Raw genomic sequence first — 24479 nt, 5'->3', positions numbered from 1 at the left:
AATGTAGCGGAGGAAGAGGTGGGGAGTGGTGCCGGTGTACTTACGGAAGATCATCTGTTCTACATAGCCAACAAAGAGACAGGCATAGCTGGGGCCCATACGTGTGCCCATGGCTACCCCTTTGGTCTGGAGGAAGTGGGAGGATTCAAAGGAGAAATTGTTAAAGGTGAGGACCAGTTCGGCCAAATGAAGGAGAGTGTCAGTGGAAGGGTACTGTTGGGGACGTCTGGAGAGGAAAAAACGGAGGGCTTGGAGGCCCTGGTCATGGCGGATGGAGGTGTAGAGGGATTGGATATCCATGGTGAAGATGAGGCGTTGGGGGCCGGGGAAACAGAAGTCTTGGAGGAGGTAGAGGGCGTGGGTGGTGTCTTGAATGTATGTGGGGAGTTTCTGGACTAGGGGGGATAGGACAGTGTCGAGGTAGGTAGAGATGAGTTCAGTGGGGCAGGAGCATGCTGAGACAATGGGTCGGCCAGGGTGGTCAGGCTTGTGGATCTTGGGAAGGAGGTAGAACCGGGCAGTGTGGGGTTCCCGGACTTGAGGTTGGAAGCTGTGGGTGGGAGATCTCCTGAGGTGATGAGGTTCGGTATGGTCTGCGAGATGATGGTTTGGTGATGGAGGGTGGGGGTCATGGTCAAGGGGGCAGTAGGAAGAGGTGTCCTCGAGTTGGAGTTTGGCTTCAGCGGTGTAGAGGTCAGTGCGCTAGACTACCACTGCGCCCCCTTTATCTGCTGGCTTAGTGGTGAGGTTGGGATTGGAGCAGAGGGATTGGAGGGCTGCGCGTTGTGAGGGTGAGAGGTTGGAGTGGGGGAGGGGTGTCGACAGGTTGAGGAGGTTAATGTCCCGGCGGCATTTGGAAATGAAGAGGTCGAGGGCAGATAATAGGCCAGCGCGGGGTGTCCAGGTGGATGCAGTGTATTAGAGTTGGGCGAAGGGGTCTTCGGAAGGTGGGCGGGAGTCCTGATTGTGAAAGTAAGCTCGGAGGCGGAGGCGACGGAAGAATTGTTCGACGTCACGGCGTGTATTAAATTCATTGATGCGTGGACGGAGGGGGATGAAGGTGAGTCCTTTGCTGAGGACTGATCGTTTGTCCTCAGTGAGTGGGAGGTCTGGAGGGATGGTGAAAACTCGGCAGGGCCAGGAGCTGGGATCTGGTGTGGGTGTGGAGCTTGGAGTGGGGTCGGAGCCAGTACCTGGAGTGGGTGTGATGGTGGGGGGAATAGGGGTGGAGGCATGAGCAGGGGTAGTGTTCCCCTCGGGGTTCTGGGGGGTGGGGATAGTGACAGTGGGGTCTGTGGGGGGGCGTGTCAGCAGAATGCAGGTGAGTGGCGCTGGTGGGGGCGGAAGTGGTGGTGATCATGGCAGTAGGGGTGGCGGAAGTCACTGAGTGTGTGGCATCAGCGATGATGTGAGGGGTGGAAGTGGTTGTGGGAGTGGCCATGATGGGGGCAGAAGTGACATCATCACTCAGCATGGGGGTGGTAGCTCATAATGTCCATCGATTCTCTGCAAGAGTCACCCATCTAGTCTTCATCTTTCTCTGTAGCCATGTAAACATTTACTTTTCAATTGATTATTCCATTCTCTTTTGAAAGCTACTATTGAATCTGCCCCCATAATGCTCTCAAGTAGTACATTCTAGATTTGAACTAATCACCATGCAGAAAACATTTTTCTTTTTAGTGCCATTTCTTCTCTCAAATTGGCTCTGGATCTTTCCATCAATGCCAACAGTCTCTCTCTATCTACTGTGTCCAGACCTCTAATAATTTTGAATATCTCTATCAAATCCCCACTTCATACTTTCTTATTCAAGGTGAACAGCCCCAGCTTCTCCAATCTATCCACATAGCACAAGTTCCTAATCCTTAGAACCTTCTTGTGAATCTTTTCGACACTTTCTCTAAAGCCTTTACTAATGTCAGCTGAGGTCAACCAGTACTTAGACAGTTTCAATATAACTTCCCTATTTATCAAGCCCAGTATCTAGTATGTATCATTAACCTGCTATCTGATTTGTCCAATCACCTTCAGTGATTTGTGTGTGTATATAGGTCTCTTTGCTCCTACTGCTACCCACACCGCCACCCTGTCTTTTGAATTTATATCCTTTATTTCATAGTGACTTTCTTTGTTCTTGCTAACAAATGTTCCAAATAACCACTTCTATCTAGAAGGTCAAAGACAACAGATATATGGAAACCCCACCACCTGCAAATACCCTTCCAAGCCACTCACCATCCTGCCTTGGAAATATATCGCCATTCCTTCATTGTCACTGGGTCTCAATCCTCGAATTCTCTCCCTAAGGCCATATTGGATCTACCTCCAGGCCATGGACTGTACCAGTTCAAGAAAGCATCTCACCACTATATTCTCAGGGCAACTTGGGATGGGCAATAAATGCTGGCTGGCCAGTGACACCCACATCCCACAAATGAATATTAAAGAAATCGCTCTAAACTTCTCTGCATTGAATTTCAACTGATATTTAACCCTGCATTCCTCACAGCTTCCACTACATTGCTGTCGATGTAGACTTTGAAACTGTGCCCTGTGCACGCACATCACTTATATCTATGAAGAGAAGCAGGGGACAGAATCTTATAATGACCTGACGAGGCAACAGAATCACGTGACAAGACTAGGCCTTTCTTGATGTCTGAAGCATCTCGTTGCATCTGTTATACATTTGCGAAATGGTGATGTGAGATTCTAGTGAGCAGTGAGTTACCAGTTGATAGGGATTAAACCTTGTTAAATACCTCATCAATGCCACAAAACTTGCCTCATTAATATTCAGCTTTCTGTCTCACCAAATGCACTGAACAACAACATTGAGGCACACCTTGGATTCTGTCTTGAGTTTTCTCAGAGTAGATACTGGCAAATGCAGCTTAGTACTGTCTGTGAAGAGGTGCTGTGGAATCAAAAGCCATTGCAGAGCAGATGCCGTGGTCATTAGCCACATGTACTCCATATGCTAGGAAGTTGTCATTCAACATTTGCCAACCCTGATGATAACTGTGGTGCCCCTCCGTTCTACTTGCAGGCTTCTGGCTTTGCAGGATGCACTGGCAGTGGCCATTGTTATGCTGCTGCAAGAACACAGGCATCTAACTCATGGATTGGACCAGGTCATGTCTCAGTGCTGCTTGCTTGCTACCTTTGTGCTCGCTCACTTACCATATATCTGCACGCATGCAGCATTCATGCCTTGGTGTGCCTTGCCTTGCCTATTCGTGCAATCACACAACTGGGCAACCTTTCTTACTGGCAAGCCGTCCTCAGTTAAGGGGACTTACATCCTTCTCTGCTACATCAACGTCACATCTGCACCATCGTTTGTGGCAAACATTCTTCAAGAGCAGCAAGCAATGTCTCATAGTCTCAGGGGAGTGGTCATCATTGAAGTTCATGGAGGCACCTGTCAGTTGGGTAGAGTGGGGTCATCTAGAGGATTGGCCATAGTCATAGCTCAGGATTGTCAGCATCAGGATCTTGCTCTCATGAGGACAATGTGAGCGATTTACCTCCTGTTTAGAAGCTTCCTGTCTTATCGTGGGCTGTTTTCCTCATGGAATGAGAGAGAGGGATGAAATTCAGTGCAGGTGGGGATGGAGTCTTGAGTGAGTCAGTAGGCTGTGCAGAGGGCATGCAGGGTCAGTGATGTTGTGGGGTGGGGTGGGTGAAAGCGAATGAGGGAAGATGCTGCAGGCAATAATGAGAGTGTAGAACATGAACATGGTTGGCAGGTGGGTCTTGTAGCAGAAATGGTTTGCATGAGGTATCAGGGAGACGATAGTGACACTAACACTGCTGGAATCACATACCTCTGGAGGGGAGAAGGTTGATCTTCTTTCTATATCGCTTGTATTTTTCCAGTTGCCTGAGATTGTACTGACCCAAGGGCTGGTGTTGTGGCCGTTTCTGTTTGTCCTGGTGGAGAGGGAAGCCCCATTTGTGTACTACCCTGTCTGACAGAACCTCCAGACCCATCCACAAAGCTGGGCACCAATTTTTCCATTTCTGTCATGTCTGGGGCATATGCCTGGGCGACTGCAGGGTGCCTTTGGACTGACAGTGCTTGTCCATGTGCTCAACAGCCTTTTAAAAATGACTGCAGCCAGGGATAACAGTCAATGCTGGGATATTCCAGCATGACAAGCTATTTGGGGAATGGCACATGATAAAATGGAGTGAGAATCACTCAAGGCAGGGAAGTATTTAATGCAGGGTGATATTGATAAGATATGGCGAGAAATCTCAATCGGCATTGCAAAGAGGAACACTCCAAAGATTTGCGGCAACTCAGACCTCACCAAAAATACTGTAAGATTCAGCCCAGGCGTGAGAGTACTGATTTCTGGGGAACCCCACTCTATACTTTACTGTAGTCCAATGGAATAACCAGTTACTACCGCTATTTGCTTTCTACCACTCAGCCAAGTGCATCCATGCTGTTAATGTCTCTTTTGTTCCATGGGCTTTATCTTTGTTGACACACCTGTAATGTAGCACTTTAAGATTGATTGAAATGCATGTCACTTAATGAACTCTTCTATCACTTAGCAAACATTTTGGTGCAGGTTGGCCAAGCACTAATTGAACCATATCGCACTACATGATTTTCCACAAGTGAGATTTGTAAAAACAACTTTGAATATTTGATTTCTGAAGCAAAACCCATTCTCTCATTTTTATCTTTAAAAAAGCACAATTAACGTGTGGTTAAGATACCAGAATATAGTTGCTTTTCACGAGGGCTAAAAAGAAACAATTTTACCTGTCTACAGCAAATGCCTCTCCCTATGTCAGAAAGTCTTTGATCCCTGTCTGACTAAGCAGAAACATGGAAGATTATGAGACATATCCTGGCAATGATGAAGGAGATCTGTGAGAGATATTACTAAGACTCATCAACATCCTTATGACATGTGCTCCACCTGAGGACACTTGTCAATGTCACTCTGTTCAGTATCAGTCTTTCTATTTTCCAATGAGTTCCTTCAATTTTCAAGCCATTCTGCATTGATATTCTCCTCTTCCTTCCACTTTACACTTGCAATCTTCCATCAATACTATCTCTTGCCAATCCATTTATTCTCAAGTTTTCTTCTGTCCACTCTTTGCTTTTTTTCAAATTATATTCAGAAAATGGCCCTATTCATCCATTCTCCTCAGAACTTCACCATTTGTTACTTTGTCTGTTCAGCTGATTCTTTCCATTCTCCTTTAAACCTGCATTTCAAAGTTGTTTAGCAAAATGGTCTCTTTCAACAATGTCCACATCTCAGCTCCCTGCAAACAGGCCAAGCCAAGCTTTTTACATGTTGTTTATTCAGCTTTCCAGTTCAAAACCATCTCTTCTTACTAAATAGAACCTTTCCTATTGCTATTCTTATTTCTATTTCTCAGTTACATTTTCTATCTGCAGATACTATGCTTCTTCTTAACTACTTGAATTCTTGCATTACTTCCAGTTCTCTTCCTTATATGTATGCATTCCTTGATGATTTTGGATATGAATCACATTGGTTTTGCCAATGTTCACTTTTATTCTTAATTTCATGCCTACATTACTTTTCCATCTGTTAGTTCTTATAATCCTTCTGTGCTCGCTGCAAGTTCTTTCTCATCTTCAAATTTAACTAATTTTATCACTCACCCCATAATCTTCACACCAGAATCTTTGCTCTTAAGTGCTTCTTAATCATTGTTTCTGCACATAGACTGAGCTAAAGAGAGTAATGTTGATAAAATTTCATTGGACAAGGTACATTACAGGTTGAGATAAGAATAGCAAGAAATGAGATAAAAACAACATAAATGAAATACCTGCAGAGCTGATTAAAAATATAAAAAAACAGACAGCATCAATGCTTGCGAAACTGTGCAAAGACAATTATTTTCCATGAGAATGTCACAGGACTTTGTGCAAACAAAATGATTACCTGAAGAAAGAAGCCAATGCCATGCTATGTGTACTTTGTAGATTTTCATCTGGATTTATTAGATCAAGCTCTTGACATTACTGAAAGTCTACATTGGAGTAGACTGGAGAAATGGATGATTCAGGAGAAAGCTGTACATGAGAAAAACAGCAAAAATGAGAGTATCTGAGAAGCAATAGGAAAATTGGTTAGACACAGGTCCTGTCCTTTTTACTGTCTGTGCAGAAGCTATAATTAAAGAAACATTTGAACTCACAGGATCTTACCGACATTAGAAATGTGAGAACAGTAAGAGTAGAACTGATTCAATTAAGGAAGCTGATCTACTGATATTTTTAATTATGCAAAAATTAGAGATATTTATTGAGGCAAATGATTCTAATTCTCCACTCTGAAATAACAACCACGAATTTTACTCAATCATTATTATGTCAGCTTTGCTCTAGTAGGTTTGGAGAGATTGCGGAACCATACCTGCAGTAACGAATCCATCACAAAAGGGGAGGCCGTTATTCCATACCTAGGTTACGTTGTCATAAAGGACATATAAGATGCAATTAATCTGCACAAACTGATCAAAGGAGAGACTGAATCTTTTCAGTACAAGATATATGTAGCGGTCTCTATTTTATCATGGAATCCCTACAATGTGGAAGTAGACCATTAGTCCCATCAACTCCCACCCACCCTCAGAAGAGCATCCCACACAGATCAACACCCCCTCCCCACCCCAGCCGTCCTAGTAACCCTAAATTACCAATGGCCAATCCACCTAACTTGCACATTTTTGGACTATAATAATTGTTAACAATTACCTTGGACACAGGTGACACAAATTATCATTATAACTCATTGAGTAAAAGTGACAACAGCAACATGAATAAAAAAATTGGCTGACTGATAGAAAACAAAGCTAATGTTCATCTTGGAACTGGATTTCACAAATAAAATATAAAGGTTCCAAAACCCAGCTATTCAAATCTATGCTGCAGGCTTCCCCTAATATGTCATCATACAGCATGCTTTTAATAACCTACTGAAAGTGAAGCTGAATTCTATCATACAATGGTCACTGTCCCCGAAGAGGTCCTACACCTTAAGAGGGCCTAATGATATTACGGCTAAATTGTTAATCCAGATACCCAAGTAATGTTCTGAAGACCCTGGTTTGAATTCCATCACTGGAGATGGTGGAATTTGAATTCAGTAAAAATCTGGAATTAAGGATCTAATGACCATGAAACCATCGTCAATTGTCAGAAAAGCCCGTCTGGTCCACTAACGTCCTTTAGGGAAGGAAATCTGCTTTCCTTGGGTGGTCTGACCTATGTGTGACTCCAGACCTACAGCAATGTGGGTGACTCCTAACTTCCCTCTGGGCAATTAGGGATTGCCAATAAATGCACCCTCATCCCATGAATGAATAAAATAATGACGGGGAAATATTCATTAATACAGCTAAAAGAAAGCTGTTGTCTTATAAGGTGGCATTGTTGCTTTTGAAATACTATTATCTTAATATTTGGGTCAGCAAGATGGCTCAGTGGTTAGCACTGCTACCTCACAGTGCCAGGGACCCAGGTTCGATTCCCTCTTTGGGTGACTGTCTGTGTGGAGTTTGCAGTTTCTCCCCATGACTGCGTGGGTTTCCTCTGGGTGCTCCGGTTTCCACCCACAATCCAAAGATGTGCCTGTCAGGTGAATTAGCCATGCTAAAGTGCCCGTAGTGTTGGGTACATTAGTCAGGGATAAATGTACCCACAACAGAAGGCAGAAGAAGGGGAGAATAAGGGAAGCATGGCTGACCAGGGAAGTTCAGGGACAGCTTGAAAACACAAGAAAAAGCATACAATGTGGTCAAGATTAGTGGGAAGCCTTTAAAAACCAGAAGAGGACTAAAACGGGCAATAAGGGAGGGGGAGGGGGAGGGGGGTAGGGGTGGAAAGATGAGTTGTGAAGGTCAGCTAATTTGTTTTATAAAAGATGCCAGAAGTTTTTTTTTAGATATCTAAAAGATGAGAAAGAGGCAAAAGTTGACACTGGACCACTGGTAAATGAAGCTAGAGAAGTACTAATGGGAAACAAAGAAATGACAGAGGAACTGAATAGGTACTTTCCATCAGTAATCACTGTGAAAGACACCAGCAACATACCAGAACTTCAAGAAAAACAGGAGGCAGAGTTGAGTGTAATGGCCATCACTAAGGAGAAGACACTAGAGAAGCTGAAAGGTCTAAAGGTGGACCAGATGGACTACACCCCAGAGATCTGAAGGGGATAGCTGAGAAAATTATGGAGACATTGGTGATCTTTCATGAATCACTGGAGATACAAGGGCAGCCCCAGAGGACTAGAAAATGGCTAATGTAACACTCCTGTTTAAGAAGGGAGGGAGGCAGAAGTTGGGAGATTATGGGCTAGTTAGCTTGAAGTGGCCATTGTTAAAATATAAGAATCCATTATTCAGGATAAGATTACAGAGTACTTGGAAATACATGGTAAAATAGGGTTGATTTGACATGGCTTAATCAAGGGGAGATCATGCCTGACAAATCTGTTAGCTATCCCCTTCAGATCTCTGGGGTGTAGTCCATCTGGTCCACCTTTAGACCTTTCAGCTTCTTTGCAGAAGTAATGAGCAAGTTAGACAAAGGAGAGTCAGTCAACGTGATGTATTTGAGATCTTGATCCTGAGTCTGAAGAGACCTTCCGAATCTCCTTTTTAATTTTTTTTCTCTCACTGCGCCCAAGGTGGGGCCTAGCAGTAGTGCTTATGTACTCCCCACTTCTGCTGTGGTTATGTGTAAATGCGGTGACTCAGGAAAAAACACCATTGTACAACAACTTTATTCCATTTCTTCCACCACCAGGAAAGTCCCATGTGGGCCAATGATCCATTAACAAACAAAGACAGATAAAGGCAATGCTTACATGAAGGGAGAGGATAACTCCTGTTCTTATCTGTCAGCCAGGGCTCCCTGATTGGACTAGATTGCAGCCAGAGTCAGGGAGCTCATATTCTATGAGGCCCACCTGGCTAACCTCGTTATAGTCATGAAATCTCTCCTCCGCTGAGTCTGAGGATATAGGCCTGCTCCTTTTTCTGATAGCTTCACCTGCGGTGTTTTAGCACTGGGTCATGCTCACCCAACTCTGTGTGGTGTGTAATGCACAGTAACTGATCTCTTGCGCTTGGACCATCACACCTACACAAGCTTTATACGTCACTGGACCTGACCTTGAATTAACCATGCCTGTCAACTGTGCAGGGCCATTCCCCTGGTTCCTCCCCAATTTCATCCCCTGAAGGAAACTGTCTCTCTAGCTTAGCAGAGTCTTGTGTCCAGCATTGGTGTTCCTGCTGTTGTTTCTCCTTCCTGGTCTTGTCGACTCTGTAGCCCAAGCAGGTCACTTGGAATGCATGAAATACACATTCTTCCCTTCTAAGGCATAGCTGGCCTGGGCGAAACATCGAAGGACTATGTTCAAATTCTCTATGTTCTTCTTCATGGTCTTCTCTGTCATTATCACATCATTGACATAAATGATGACTTGGGCTGGACTTTGTAAAATGTTCTTAAAAATGTGTTGCTGGAAAAGTGCAGCAGGTCAGGCAGCATCAAAGGAACAGGAGAATCTACGTTTTGGGCATTAGCCTGAAGAAGGGCTTATGCCCGAAACGTCGATTCTCCTTCTCCTTTGATGCTGCCTGACCTGCTGCGCTTTTCCAGCAACATATTTTTAAGCTCTGATCTCCAGCACCTGCAGTCCTCACTTTCTCCCTTTGTAAAATGTTCTCCATCATCTGCTGAAATATTGCACAGGCTGTCTACACCCCAAATGCAGTCTCGTATATTGGTACAAACCCTTATGGGTATTAATTCTGAGCATTCTGATCTAACCGCAATTGAAAGTATGCATGCCTTTATGAAGGACAGTCTCCCTGCCAACTTTGCATATAAATCCTCTATCTCACAGACTGGGTGCTTATCTAGTTGTCAAAAGCAGTTTACTGTTTGATTAAATCATAGCATCTCTACAGTGTGGAAACAGGCCCTTCGGCCCAACAAGTCCTAACTGACTCTCCAAAGAGCATCTCACTCAGACCCATCCCTCCCTACTCTATCCCTGTAACCTTGCATTTCCCATGGCTAATCAACACATCCCTGGACACGATGGGCAATTTAGCATGGCCAATCCACTTAACCTGCACATCTTTGGACTGTGAGATGAAACCAGTGAGCACCTGGAGGAAGCCCAAGTAGACACAGAGAGGATGTGCAAACTCCATATGGTCAGTCAGCCAAGGCTGGAATTGAACCCAGGTTCCTGGTGGTGTGAGGCAGCAGCACTAACCACTGAATCACCATGCCTGTCATTTTAACCTTGTCAAAATTCCCAGTATGGATTTTCCTGGTTATCAAATTGCCAAGTAAAATCGATAGGAGCTCAGAATTAGAGTAGACTTCAGTTCATAATATTCCTTAACCAAATCTGTCAACTCTTGAAAGGTTTTAGTTACTGGTACCTCAGGGAAATTTAGATTTCCAATAACTAAAAAAGTTATGAGTTCACAAGCTGTCAGGAGAATTACTTATTGTTTTTCATGTGCCCTGATGTCACTTGCCCAGAAAAGGAAGGCATATTTCCACCTATTGGGCCCAGTCTTTGATGGCAAGTTCAAACGAGTCAAGCTTCTCAAGTAATGGCATGATGTTAGAAATGGTTACTCCAACTAAAACACGACATGAACAATTTTCTTCTGGAGCAAGTTTTTGTCTCGTCAACACTGAGAAGTCCACAGAGGCCGATATCCCATCACCAAGTCACCTTTTATTTACATGTGGACAGTCCAAGACACTGATTCAGTTCCCTCAGAGTCCGCGCTTATCTGTCAGCCAGGGCTCCCTGATTGGACCAGATTAACAGCCTCAATCAGGGAACCCATATTCTGAGGTCCACATGGCTAAACTCATTCCAATCACTGTAGTGAGTGGCATTCTTGAAGTGCTGCAGTCCATTTGGTATAGACAGATCCATAATGTTGCATGGGGAGGGAATTCCAGGATTTTGATCCAATGACACTGACAGAATGGGGATATATTTCAGGTGAGCATGGTGAGAGGCTTGGTGGGAAACTTGAAGGTGGCAATGCTCCCATGTATCTGCTGCCCTTATCCGTCTGGGTGGAAGTGGCTGTGGGTTTTGAAGATACATGAAATGTTCCAGTTATCCTACCTTAAAAGGCATCACCACATATATTGTCCATGGTATAGTTGTGAAATCTAGTAGAACTAACAATGTGCATACATTCCAGAGTTTTTAATGCACCTTTATTTCTTTTCCTTGCAGAATCTTGCAAAGAGCTGGACAAATTCTTGTGTGGCAGTGGATTCTGTATCCAAAGGAAGCTGTTGTGTAATGGTTACAATGACTGTGATGACTGGAGTGATGAGGCAGATTGCGGTATGTCCTTCATTTCTCTCTATGTAGTGACTACTGACAATAATTATACTGCTAAAAAGTCAAATGTTATATGGAGTTAAGCAAGATTTATACATGTAAAACCTAGATACATCTCCAGTGGTGACTTTTATTGTAATGGGTTAAGAAATGTTGTATGCCTGATTCTAGACACTACTCTTTGGATAACACATATACCTCAATATTGCCAGCTCAGTGCTAGTTTCATGTTGAACATTCTGAAGAAAATTGCCTGATACTTTCAAGAAAAGCAAGTGTGGCATTTTCTGTTTCGAATGACAAAAATTATTTTATAAGTTGCCAATTTTCAAAATTGACTGTCAGTTTCTAGTCCCAGCATTTCTGCATAAAGTTGTGAGGAGATTTGACTGAGGTGTTCAAAATCATCAAGGCTCATGACAAAGTAGACTGATGAGAATTTGTTTCCATTGGCTGATGGCTTGCAGGCCAGGAAACCCTGATTTAAGGAAATTGGGAAAAAAACCAAAGGTGACATTGGAAAACGTTTTTTTTATTTAGTGAGTGGTTAGGGTTTATAATCACAAAATTGATACAGCACAGAAGAACGCCATTTAGTCCTTCTTGTCTGGTCTGGATGTCCAAAGTAGTAATTAACCTAGAACCATTCCCTCACTTTCTCCCTGTGATCTTATATATTCTACTTTTTTTTCAGATAATCCAACTGCTGCTTGAAAGTCTCGATAGAATCCATGATACTCTCAGGCAGCCCACTCCAGATTTTGACCACTCACTACATCAAAATAAGTTTACTTGAGTTTCCATTGCTACCTTTCTCAGTTACTATAAACTTGTGCCCACTTATTCTCGATCCTTTCATCTGTGATAGCTTTTCTTTATTTACTCTGTCTAGAGACCTTGTTATTTCAAATACTTCTGTCAAATCTCCCAAGGAATCCAGTCCCAACTTCTCTAAGCTATCTATATAATGAAAGTTTCTCATTTCTGCAATCAATTTTGTAAATCCTATCCAAAATGCACTGCTTTGGAGGCAAGTGCAATGGTGCCTTTCACAAGGGAGATGGATTAGTACCTGAAGAGAAAGAAAATCCAAGTTGTGGAATCAGTTAAAATTGCTCTCTCAGAAAGCCAGACTTGCTGAGCTATAAGTCTTCCTTTTTGCTCTGTGAAATCTCTGGGATTTGAATTGCCTAATGCTTGTCGGGAAGGAGGAATCTGGAGCTCATGATTGTTCTCCCCCTGTCCTGTCTGGAAGCAGTGATCAGGGTAGTTGTCTGTGGTGTGAACACATATAATGAGAACATTTCTATTTTCATCTTTAATTGAATGAAAGAGTTAAAGAAAAGACTAGTTTTTAAAAAAAATTTTAGGACTTAGTACAATTTAATGTAGTGGATATTGCAGTTATTCTAGATGAAGATAAACTACAGCACAACATAATGGTGGCACCATGATGTTACCTCAGGATGTTGGGCAATCCCTGACGAGGGGACTATGTTTCATCCACTGGTTATTATAGTTGTTATGTTTTTAATACTTGACTGAGCTGTACGCATCACTGCAACAATATGTCTCTAATCGTACCTCATACAAGCAATTAAAATAAAAACCTGTATACTCTAATATTCATGAAATATCTCATGATACCAATCACACTGACAGACATAAAAAATAACCTCAAGGCTGGCAACAGCTTTGTTATGCTCAAACAAAATCTAATTGTTGCCAGTGGCAGACAAGAAATTCTAGTTAATCTTGCTTAGGAGTTGTATAAGTACATATCTGCAGATTTTGCAAAGCATTTTATGTAAAATTACTCTAAATTAGACTTGGGATTTCTTTTACATCAAAGGCCCAAAGTCCTTGACAGAAAGAGGAAGAAAAATGTCAATGTAAGGAAGAGATGTTAGAGGGATCACCAAGAGCTTTGTTTAAAATAAGAGTTTATAGAATTTTGGTAAATGTGGAGAGAGGAGTGAAGTATTTTAAGAAAGGAATTCCAAAATGTAATACCAAGCAACTAAGGGTCTGCAACTAACGGAACAAGGTGTGCATAAAGAAAATAATGAAACTCAGCAGTCTGTCGGAATCAGTGGAGGGAGAAACAAAGCTAACATTAGATTTGCATGATGTGGAGGTGCCAGTATTGGACTGGGGTGGACAAAGTTTAAAAATCACACAACACCAGGTTTTAGTTCGTCAGGTTTATTTGGAAGTTTGTTCTTCCAATTAGATCAATGTAACTCCTCTTCAGATCAGGGCTTGCAAATAGTTAGAGTCAGAACACAGAGCACACACAGGATATACCTCAAGATAATATAAGACATATCAAGAGTTTTCAAAGGTAGGATAGGCTGATTCTTTGAGAGATTTGAAAATGAAGATAGGGATTTCAAATGCAGTTCTTTGCAGTCAAGATCCTAATATAAGACAGTAAGGAAAATATTATTGAAAAACAAGACTCAATGTGATGCTGGATATCAGCAGATATGTTTTGGAAAAGTTGAATTCAGAGATGATGCACAACTACGGGATATTGGAAAATTTGAGTCTGGAGGTGAAAGACATTGAATAAGAATAAAAGAAAATGTCAAAGCTCTTTACTCTCTGGTGGGGGAGTATACTTCTGAGGAGTAGCTCTCAGACTATTATAATGCCTAGGATGTAATAATTTGTCTTTTATTTTCCTTTTTTGTCTTTTCTCATTTTATTTGAGGCTCTCACAAAGCTGGTTGATCACCTTTCTGCATCTCTTTCTGTCAGTCAGTCTTCCAGTCCTGATGAGCTCATTTCTCCTGCCATCCCATAATTTCTTCTGACCTTCTCATCCTTCTTGACAGAACCAATTCAGTTGCCACATTTCCTCCCTCTCTACAAAATATAACTTTTATTTTGATTCATTAATGGGATGTGGGCATTGCTTTACATGCCAACATTTATTGCCTATTGCAAACTGCCTCCGGCTAGGTGATGGAGAACTGACTTTTTGAACTGCTGCAGTTCATGTGTTGTAGAGGAACCCTCAGGGCTGTCAGGGAGGGAGTTCCTGGATTTTGACTGAATGACACTGAAGGAACAACAATATAGTTCCAAATCAGGATGGTTAGTGTAATGGAGGAGTACTTGCAAGTGATGGTGGTCCTGTATATCTGCTGTCCTTGTCCTTCTCAGTGGCTTGGGAGGTGCTGTTGAAGCACAGTTGGAAAGTTGTTGCATGCACCCTTTAGCTGGTACATAGTACCGCCACTGTGCATGAATGTAAGATTATTGAAGGTATTAGATGGGATACTGATCAAACAAGCTGCTTTGTCCTGGATGGTGTCAAGTTTCTTGAGTGTTCTTGGAGTGACACTCATCTGGGCAAGTGAGGAGTATTCCAATCATTCCTGACTTGTGCCTTGTAGATTGTGGATGGGCTATGAGGAATTAGGAGGAATGTTACTCGTAGCAGAATTCCCAAACTTTAGTCTGCTCTTGTAGCTCTAATATTTATATGGCTAGTCCAGTTGCACATCTGGTAAATGGTAATCCTCAGCATGTTGAAAATGGAAAATGGATGTATTCTGCTCAGTGTACAGAACAGACCTGGGAGGTTTTCCACACTGCCAGGGAGGTGCCATTGTTTTAGCTGTAAAGCTCGGCTAAGTTTGAGACTAATTCTGAAGCACAAGTCTTCAATACTGCTGTGGCTCTGTTGGCAGGGCCCATACTTTGTAGTAAACGATTCTTTTACTCATTTCTTGATATCACAGAGTGAATCAAATTGATTGAAATCTGGCATCTGTGATGCTGGTGAACTTCAGGAAAAGGCAGAGATAGGCCATTCACTTCTGGCTGGTGATACTTGTAAATGCTTCGATCTTATCTTTTACACTGATATGCTGGATTCCCCCGAACTGCTTTAATTGTCTACTACCATTTGTGACTGGATGTTGCAGGACTGTAGAGCTTAGATCTGATTTGTGGGCATTGGATCGCTTAGGTCTATCCATCATTTGATGCTTAAACTGTAATAGCATGCAAGTAGTCCTGTAGCTTCACCAGGTTGGCAACTCATTTTTATGTCTGCATGGTGCTGCTCCTGGCATGCCTTTTTGCAATGTTCATTGAACCATGGTTGGTGTGCTAACTTAATGTTAATGGTACAATGGGGGGTATGCCAGGCTATGATGTTAAAGATTATCACTGAACACAATTCTGCTGCTTGTCATGGCTCACACTTCGATGTCTAGTTTTGTGTTGCTAAATCTGTTTGAAGTATATCACATTTTTCATGGCTAATGGAAGGATCTTCAATGTGAAGCCAGGACTTTTACAAATTTTCCTAATTAAGTTTACTGCCAAAATCTACCACTATTCCACAGTGTTTTGTTATTTGTTTCTCTGAACTGCCTCTCCATTTATGTTATAGTCTGTGTTAAATTTGTTCAAAAGGCTATCCAAAAGCGAGATGGGAAATAGTGATATTGCCAATTGTACATGACCCCACTGAGCCCAGATGCACTGCAGGGTTCAGAAAAAGATCAATCCTGGCATGGCATTTATGTGGTTTTGAAAATAATGTGAAGTCCTGTCAGTCAGGTGAAGGTGCCTCTGAACATCTACCAGTCCCGGTTTGGCACACAAATCCCTTAATTGTGTCGGTCACGAAGAAGATATTAGAGGGCCTTTGGGCAATCTGTCCAACGTAGGATTTATTAGGCAATTGAAATCCACCACACACACACACACACACATACACACACACACACACACACACACACACACACACGCTGAGATGCAAGGTTAAACAGTCTAGAAAGTGTATCTGTCAAGAATTTAAGGGGATGGGCCAGGTGACAGTAAGCATTTGAGATCCCGTATTCTTCCCCATGTATCAGAACTTCAAGGATTACAAATCTCCTGTATAAGGATCGTTGTAACTAATCTTTAATACACTCTAACAACTTAAATGCGAGATTCTTTCTAACTAGAATGAAAGTGAAAAATAAGCCCGGTCATACCCATTCTGCTGCAGCTTCAAATGCTCTGAATCATCCAGATGTGTTTTTTGTAATAAGGCAACATCTACCCTCTCCCTTTAAAGCTGGAAAGTACCATCTTCCTCCTGACTGGTGAATAACTCCCCTTAATATTCCAGGTAAATCACTTGGACACATCCTTCACCATAACCTTCTATAGCACCATTTAGACTCTAGAAAGGAAGAATCCAAACTACAGATTGCTGTACTAAAAAAATCCACAAAACCCGAAAGCTACATAAACTAAAATAACTACAGCCAACAAATCTGCAAAACTTACAAAAACTATAGACAGCAATAACAGAAAAACAAAAAAATCACCAAAAGCACTGATTAGAGAAATTGACTTCCATTCAAAGGGGGTACCTACACATCCTACAACCCCACTGCTCCTCGGATGCTGCCTGACCTGCTGTGCTTTACCAGCACCACTCTAATCTAAACTCTGGTTTCCAGCATCTGCAGTCCTCACTTTTGCCACATACACCGTCAACCTGGTGGGAATAAAAAACAAGGGCAAAGTTAGTACTATAGACAAGTAAATTAAAAATGAATATGCCACCCATTCTTTAACATAACTTGGAAATTAAAAATAAATACTCTATCCGTCCAGGATATCACTTAACACAACTTATTACCAGCAAGGAGACTCCACGAAGTCTTTTTTAAAGAACAAATCTGAACATCTCTACTTTATGCCTATTTGGCCGTCCACCTTAAGTCAATGTGTCCACAAAGTTCTTCGCTTTCTCTGGTGAGTCGAACAAATGTCTAGATCCATTATGATTGATCCGAAGCAACGCTGGATAGCTTAAAGAATATTGGACCCCAGGCTCTCTCAATCTCTTCTTGACACCATCATAAGACTTCCTTTTCCGAACCACTGCCATCGAGAAGTCTTGAAAGAACATGGCCCTGGAGCCACCATGACCATCTGCATGTCTTTATAATGATGGACCCTTACCAGGACAGGATGTGGGCACTGATACATACCTGGCCTTTGTGCTGCAATCCGATAGGTTCTCTCAACCTTTATTCTTCCATTCTCAGACTCCAAACTGAGGAATTCCAAGAGCCACTTCTCAAAGAACTCCACTGCCCGTTCACCTTCCGTCCCCTCTGGTGTGCCAATAATGCACAGGTTCTTTCTTTTGCCCCTGTTCTTGAGATTATCCACCAGATCCAAAAAGCCATGGACCTGTGTTTCCAGGACTTCACTCCAGCTCTTGGAGAAGTCAGTCTGTGCCTCTACTCCTGTAACCTGGTGCTCAAGTGCATTGGTCCTTTTCCCCAGGTCTTGCAGCATAGCAGATATTGGAGCCAGCTTCTCTTCGATTTTTTTCTTCAATCTTCTCCAGGACCTCTCAAGATTTGGCCAGCTCTTCAAGCAGGGTCTGTTGAAACAAGCCTGCTTCTTCAGTGGGCTGGCCCTTACTGCGGCCCCAGGTGAGCTTCCACCTTTTCTCGGCATTCTCCCGCTGTAAAAAGGTTAGTAGTTTTTGCAGGTTTTCTAGCTCTTGGACTGTGTTTTTACTCACAGTAAAGTGAATGGGTTGGGTTCCAGCTCTGTCTGGTCAATGTTGTGGCGCAGAGCCTAGCAAATGCGAACCGAACAGGACGCCACCATCTTGGATTTGCCTGCTATCTGACCTTAGTTATCACTCAAAAACCTTTCAGTAGTGTTACTTTTTTTATTTTGATTTCTAAACTATTCAAGGTGTATCAAGCGGACAACTTAATTCTTAAAGATGACCAACGGTAGTGACGTTGTAATTTGGATCAAGCATGCAATGCTTTGGATGCCCATTTCTGTCATTCATTAAGTGCCTGATAGCTCTCCAATAGCTAAGATGACAAAACTTCCTGTCAATAGAACAGTTTAAGTCCAGGAAGGGTTAAGTGATCACTATTGAATGCCTGTACTATGCAAACTGAGATTTTGGGCATTCTCTAGGACCCCACCAGGTTATTCCTCATTTAGCCAATTGTCACTTTTATTAAACTCCTAGTTGGGACTTGAACTTAACTTTAAAATGAGGAGCGTGCCAAAGCAATTAGACAATTCACCTGAAAGTTGCCTTCTGGGAGTTCAACTGATCCAAGTGAATGAGTTTTTTTAAAATGCTGTTTGCTAATTTTCTAGTCAAATTTGCTTGGAAGTTGGTGCCAACATTGGGCAAAAGGAGACTACCATGAGTAACCCAGAGGAGTAATACCAGAATAAACTAAGTACCTAGCAGACAAATTTGGTCATAGGAGGGAAGAGTGAGCCTGATACAGGGGAAACCACAGGTTCCATTGCTGGATGTTACAACTCTCACTGAGGCAGTGCTGGAACCAACCCTCATTATTCCTGGAGTCATCACAAGCTTAAAAATTTTAAAAGAACTGCACTCAATCCCCAAATGGCCTGATTTTTACACCAAGCTGATAGAAAGCATGGACCAGGTTTCTTTACTAAACAAGAATTGCTATTTTTTAAAAAATCCAATGCCTTTGCTTTCAAAGGGTTGGTTTTTGATGAAATGAAGGTTTCTCTGTGACTTTCCTTTTCTTGGATATTTCCACAGTTCCACTTATGAAAGGTCTCATACTTATCCAGTTCAAAGTCACAACTTGTTGCATCTGCCGAGGAAATAAAAGTTGATTTTCTTCAGGTTTAAAGAGGCTTACTACAAAGAACTGAACAAGAATGATTTTTTTTTTGTCTGCTGCAGAACTGCTGTTTTCTTTTATTCATAGAATAGAACCCTACAGTGTGGAAACAGGCCCTTTGGCCCAACAGGTCCCCATCAACCCTCTGAAGAGTATCCCACCCAGACCCATTCCCCTACCCTATTATCCTATATTCACCCCTGACTAATGCACCTAACCTACACATCCCTGGACACTCTGGGCAATTTAGCATGGCCAATCCACCTAACCAGTACATCTTTGGATTGTGGGAGGAAACCAGAGCACCCGGAGAAATCCCAGGCAGACACAGGGAAAATGTGCAAACTTCGCACAGTCACCCGAGGCTGGAATTGAACCCGAGTCCCTGATGCTGAGGCAGCAGTGCTAACCACTGAACCACTGTGCTGCCCTGTCAGAAGCAATTTTTATTGCAATTTATCTTATGCGTAGATAACTATTCACATGGTTGTTGTCAGGTAGAGGACTTTGTGATGGATAACTGGCCTTCAGTCCACACCAGTCAGCTTCACTTGGAAACAATCCCTTGACTCCAGTTCATCTGCACATTGCTGGAACTCACAGCTACACAGAGTTCACAATCAGCATCAAATTTCTGATTTTCAAAACATATGAAGCCATCTTCATAAATCCCTGGCTTTCAAAACAACTCCTTTTCATTTCAGAATTTTAAAAAGCACAAAAATATTAAGACATGGTCTTTACACAAATGAAAGTTAGCTCTTTTGCAATGAAAATTGTATAATTTCTATATATTAATTTATTCAGAATTTCTATTCCAAAGTAGAAGCATATGAATTTGGGTTACTTTAAAAAAAATGTATTCTTTAAAAGGAAGGTAAGGAAGTCCTTCTAGAACTGTGACCTAAAGTAACATCTCCTGATAGTACACATCCTCCGGTCCTGGCAACATCCTGGTAAACCTTTTCTGAATCCTCGCCAATTTAGATCTGTACACCATACTCCAAAAGGCTTCTCACCAACATCCAATACAACCTTAATATGATGTCCCAATTCCTATATTCAAAGATCTGAGCAATGAAGGCATCAACGACTTGTATACTCGAGAAACCATTGTTCTTTTAAATTTTGGCATTATTGTTAATAAATTTTCCAAAACTTCCTCAGTGTCTAATTCTTGAGCCTTTAGTTCTGAGAATAATTTACACCTGATCCTGCTTGTGCAGTAAGGAACAGAGCACGACTGTGACTTGCTTTTGTTTGGAAAGTATGTAACCAGTGTCCTTGGATCTGCCTCATTTTCCAAGCTTCACCTTCAAAGAACACCAAGTGGGAAAACATATCCCATACTTTACAGTTGGTTCTGCCATTCTTCTTGAAAGTACCTCAAATTACAATCTCCTGTTTGATTTCCAAATTTCACGTTGAGGCAACCATCCGCTGTTACCAATATCTGCTCGAATGCAAGCCAATTTATGAAACAGAAACCAAGACACCTTTCTTTGTTGACTGAATTCATTAATTGTGCAGTTTTACAGCTCCTGCTAGCCTTTTGTGAAGGGTAGGTCTTGCCTTACAAGTCTTATTGAATTCTTCGAGGAGGTGACCAAGCATGTGGATGAGGGTAGAGCAGTGGATGTAGTGTACATGGATTTTAGTAAGGCATTTGATAAGGTTCCCCATGGTAGGCTTATGCGGAAAGTCAGGAGGCATGGGATAGAGGGAAATTTGGCCAATTGGATAGAAAACTGGCTAACCGGTAGAAGTCAGAGAGTGGTGGTAGATGGTAAATATTCAGCATGGAGTCCAGTTACAAGTGGAGTTCCGCAGGGATCAGTTCTGGGTCCTCTGCTGTTTGTAATTTTTATTAATGACTTAGATGAGGGAGTCGAAGGGTGGGTCAGTAAATTTGCAGATGATACAAAGATAGGTGGAGTTGTGGACAGTGAGGAGGGCTGTTATCGGCTGCAGAGGGATTGAATTCAAGAGTCGTGAAATGATGTTGCAGCTGTACAGTACTTTGGTTCGGCCACATTTGGAGTACTGTGTGCAGTTCTGGTCGCCTCACTTTAGGAAAGATGTGGAAGCTTTGGAGAGGGTGCAGAGAAGATTTACCAGGATGTTGCCTGGAATGGAGAGTAGGTCGTACGAGGATAGGTTGAGAGTTCTCGGCCTTTTCTCGTTGGAACGGCGAAGGATGAGGGGTGACTTGATAGAGGTTTATAAGATGATCAGAGGAATAGATAGAGTAGACAGTCAGAAACTTTTTCCCCGGGTACAACAGAGTGTTACAAGGGGACATAAATTTAAGGTGAAGGGTGGAAGGTATAGGGGAGATGTCAGGGGTGGGTTCTTTACCCAGAGAGTGGTGGGGGCATGGAATGCGCTGCCCGTGGGAGTGGTAGAGTCAGATTCATTGGCGACCTTTAAGCGGCATTTGGATAGGTACATGGATGGGTGCTTAATCTAGGATAGAGGTTCGGCACAACATCGTGGGCCGAAGGGCCTGTTCTGTGCTGTATTGTTCTATGTTCTATGTTCTATGTTCTATGTTCAGTCAGTCCCACCTGTTCCCCTTTATATCTACTCAGTCAATTACTTTCTCAAAGGTGGCTCAGTGATGGGCAGCATGGTGGTTCAGTTTTTAGCACTACTATCTCACAGCACCAGGGACCCAAGTTTGATTCCGCTCTTGGGCGACTGTCCTGTGTGGAGTATGCAAATTCTCCCCGTGTCAGTGTGGTTTTCCGCTGAGTGCTACAGTTTCCTCCCACAATCCCAAGCTAGTTAGTTTAATATTTAACTAGGAGGGTTAGCCACGGGAAATGCAGGGATGGGGAGCTGAGTCTGAGTGGGATGCTGTTCAGTGTGGATCCTTTGGGCCAAATGACTTGTTTCCACACTGTGGTGATTCTATGATTCAACTGCTCAACTACTTGCTATATTAACAATTCTTAATGTGTGATGAGAAGGAAAATGGTTGATGTTGCCCAAGAACAGTCATCATAGTCTTAAAATACCACCATGCAACTATCTCAGAAAAATTGGGGTGGTATGGTGGCTCAGTGCCTCACAGCATCAGGGACCTGGGTTCACTACCACCCTGTGTGGAGACAAATTTCTAAGCCACTGTTTCATTCATGTTTTCCATTTTATCCCTGCTTATGTCTTTGTTTTCTTGTTGCAGCTTGTAGCCAAGGGCAGTTTCAGTGTGGCACTGGCAAATGTATCCACCATAATAACACTTGTGATGGTTACGATGACTGTGGGGACCTGAGTGATGAACTAAACTGTGGTAAGTAGAGCATGAAACTTACATTCCTGTTTTGAAGCAGAAACCTGCTGTAACCAAATTTGACTGTTTGAACTCTTATATACACTGTAGATTCCAACAGGTAGCTGATAATGGTCATTGTAATTTGTAGTAAAACCACATAGAATCACACAGATAATACATTACAGAAACAGACCACCCAGCCAAGCACTTCTTTAAAACCCATCTTGATTGCATCACAGGAACCATCTTTGCAGTGGAGATCTCCTTTTTATTTCCTTTTTATGTATGCAAATTATGGGTCTTATATTTGTCTTAGACATTGGCTTTAGACATTGATATTCACCAATATTGAAGGTAGCACGTTTATGGCTCTCAATGATTGTGGACTCTTTGACCACCATGTTAGAATCCTAGGATTCTGAAAAATGGAAATAGAAAAATTCCTAAGCCTCCTCCCTAATCTGTTGTAAACATTACTTTGGAATTCAGCTCGAGTCATACAATTTCTGTCATATTGAATCCTGGAAGAGTCAAAAATGCTTCAGTTATCATTGAAAATCTGAGAAGTAGAAGATATTTGTTGCTTTCCAAAGACAGAGCATAAACTTAATTACTACTCCGTTCTAAAAAATAAGTAACATCAGTATTTACAAATCATCAAAATCATTTGGACAGTTATTCTGAATCACTTGTTGTTCCCATGTGGAGGAACGCTACTTATAGCTAAACGTATTTTTAATCCAAGGCAAAAAGTCCATGAAAGAAAACTCAATGATTCTTTAGCTAAAGTTTTACCTACAAGTTTTCAGATTTATTTTTTGATACAACAGAGTTCTGTCCTTTTTGTGCTATTAAGTGTGTCAATATTTATCAATTACAGTCAGTAAAAATGAATTACTTTGAAGAATGAAAAGGAGAAATAATTTCTTGAGCTGGGATTACTAAAGTCAGGAATACTTCACAAAAATAGCTTTGGGAAAGAAGGTCTAACAACTTTTAAAAGAATTGTTAAAATTTGATCATGAGATGTGAGCTGTCTTGTTGAACTACTGCAGTCCTTGTGTCCAGGGACACACTCAGTACGTTTAGGAAGGGAGTTCTAGGTTTCTGCTCAAGCAGCAGTGAGGGAATAACAAGGTAGCTCAGTTAGAAAATTGTGTGATTTGTGTAGAACTTACAGGTGATATGTGATGTCTATAATATATATTCAGTATAAATTGTTTTTGGATTTTTGAATGTTAAATTAGTGTCATATGGATTTTATGTGTGCCTGCAGGATTTTAATGATTACCTTGTAGGCATTCTGTAGCCACAGTGATTTCATTAGAAAAGGTCTGAGAGATATACTTTGTAAAGGCTAATGGGAATTTGTTCAGACTGGTAAAGTTTACAAGCAACAAAATAGACTCGGTAGTGCATTAAGTTATCAGGCACAAGAGTTTAGAATCTTTTTGGGGCTTCGGGAAAACCCATAACCTGGGGAAAAAAAATCTTAGTTTCAGTTTAGGAAATTTTGCAGAAGTCTTGGCTGAAGCTAGATGCACAAAACAGCTGTTCCTGAGAAATGGAGATAGTTTTAGGACTCCTGGAAAAAAGTTACTTCAGTGGATTGAGTTTACTTTAAAAATCTAGACCAGCTGTGTTTGGCTGAAACTCTGAAGGGTTTACTTGAGGCTGAGAAGATGTACACTCAGCTGCTGAAGGCTCCAGGAAGAAGCTATCAGATTCTCAAGATAGGGATTTGAAGTGAAAGTTAAATTAATCTTAATAGATGTGAAAAAGAAGGAAATACTCACTGGTCTGAGCCCTGAAAAGGAATGTTGTTAAGGTTACGAGGAGATTTTACTTTGTTTCAATAGCTTTAAATTTTTGTTTTGCCTATAGTTTGGTTTGTTCTACTTATCTTCAAACCTTTTGTGTAATAACCTTCTGTTTTATTGCTTAACTCCAAATCAGTGGAATTGCGTGTTTGTATTCCAATGACAGATCACGTCATTAAAACCAAAAAAAAAACAAAATAGGCTCTATCAAGACAGATTCTGGAATAGTGGTGCTGGAAGAGCACAGCAGTTCAGGCAGCATCCAAGGAGCTTCGAAATCGACGTTTCG

At 41.9% G+C, this 24479-nt stretch overlaps 1 protein-coding gene across 6 annotated transcripts in view; it reads left to right on the top strand.

Moving 5' to 3' along the window:
- Positions 1–24479, top strand: part of corin (corin, serine peptidase) — a 266366-nt gene that overhangs the window by 168576 nt on the left and 73311 nt on the right. For all 6 annotated transcript variants that reach the window (XM_072568771.1, XM_072568751.1, XM_072568761.1 and 3 more), the window contains 2 exons: positions 11307–11420; positions 22281–22388. In XM_072568771.1, the coding sequence (XP_072424872.1) occupies positions 11307–11420; positions 22281–22388 (222 nt within the window). The remainder of the gene's footprint in view (positions 1–11306; positions 11421–22280; positions 22389–24479) is intronic.

The sequence above is a fragment of the Chiloscyllium punctatum genome, chromosome 1 (assembly GCF_047496795.1).
Source record: "Chiloscyllium punctatum isolate Juve2018m chromosome 1, sChiPun1.3, whole genome shotgun sequence".
NCBI lineage: Eukaryota > Metazoa > Chordata > Chondrichthyes > Orectolobiformes > Hemiscylliidae > Chiloscyllium > Chiloscyllium punctatum.
The sequence above is the reverse complement of the archived record's forward strand: the minus strand, read 5'-3'. Positions and strand labels throughout refer to the sequence as shown.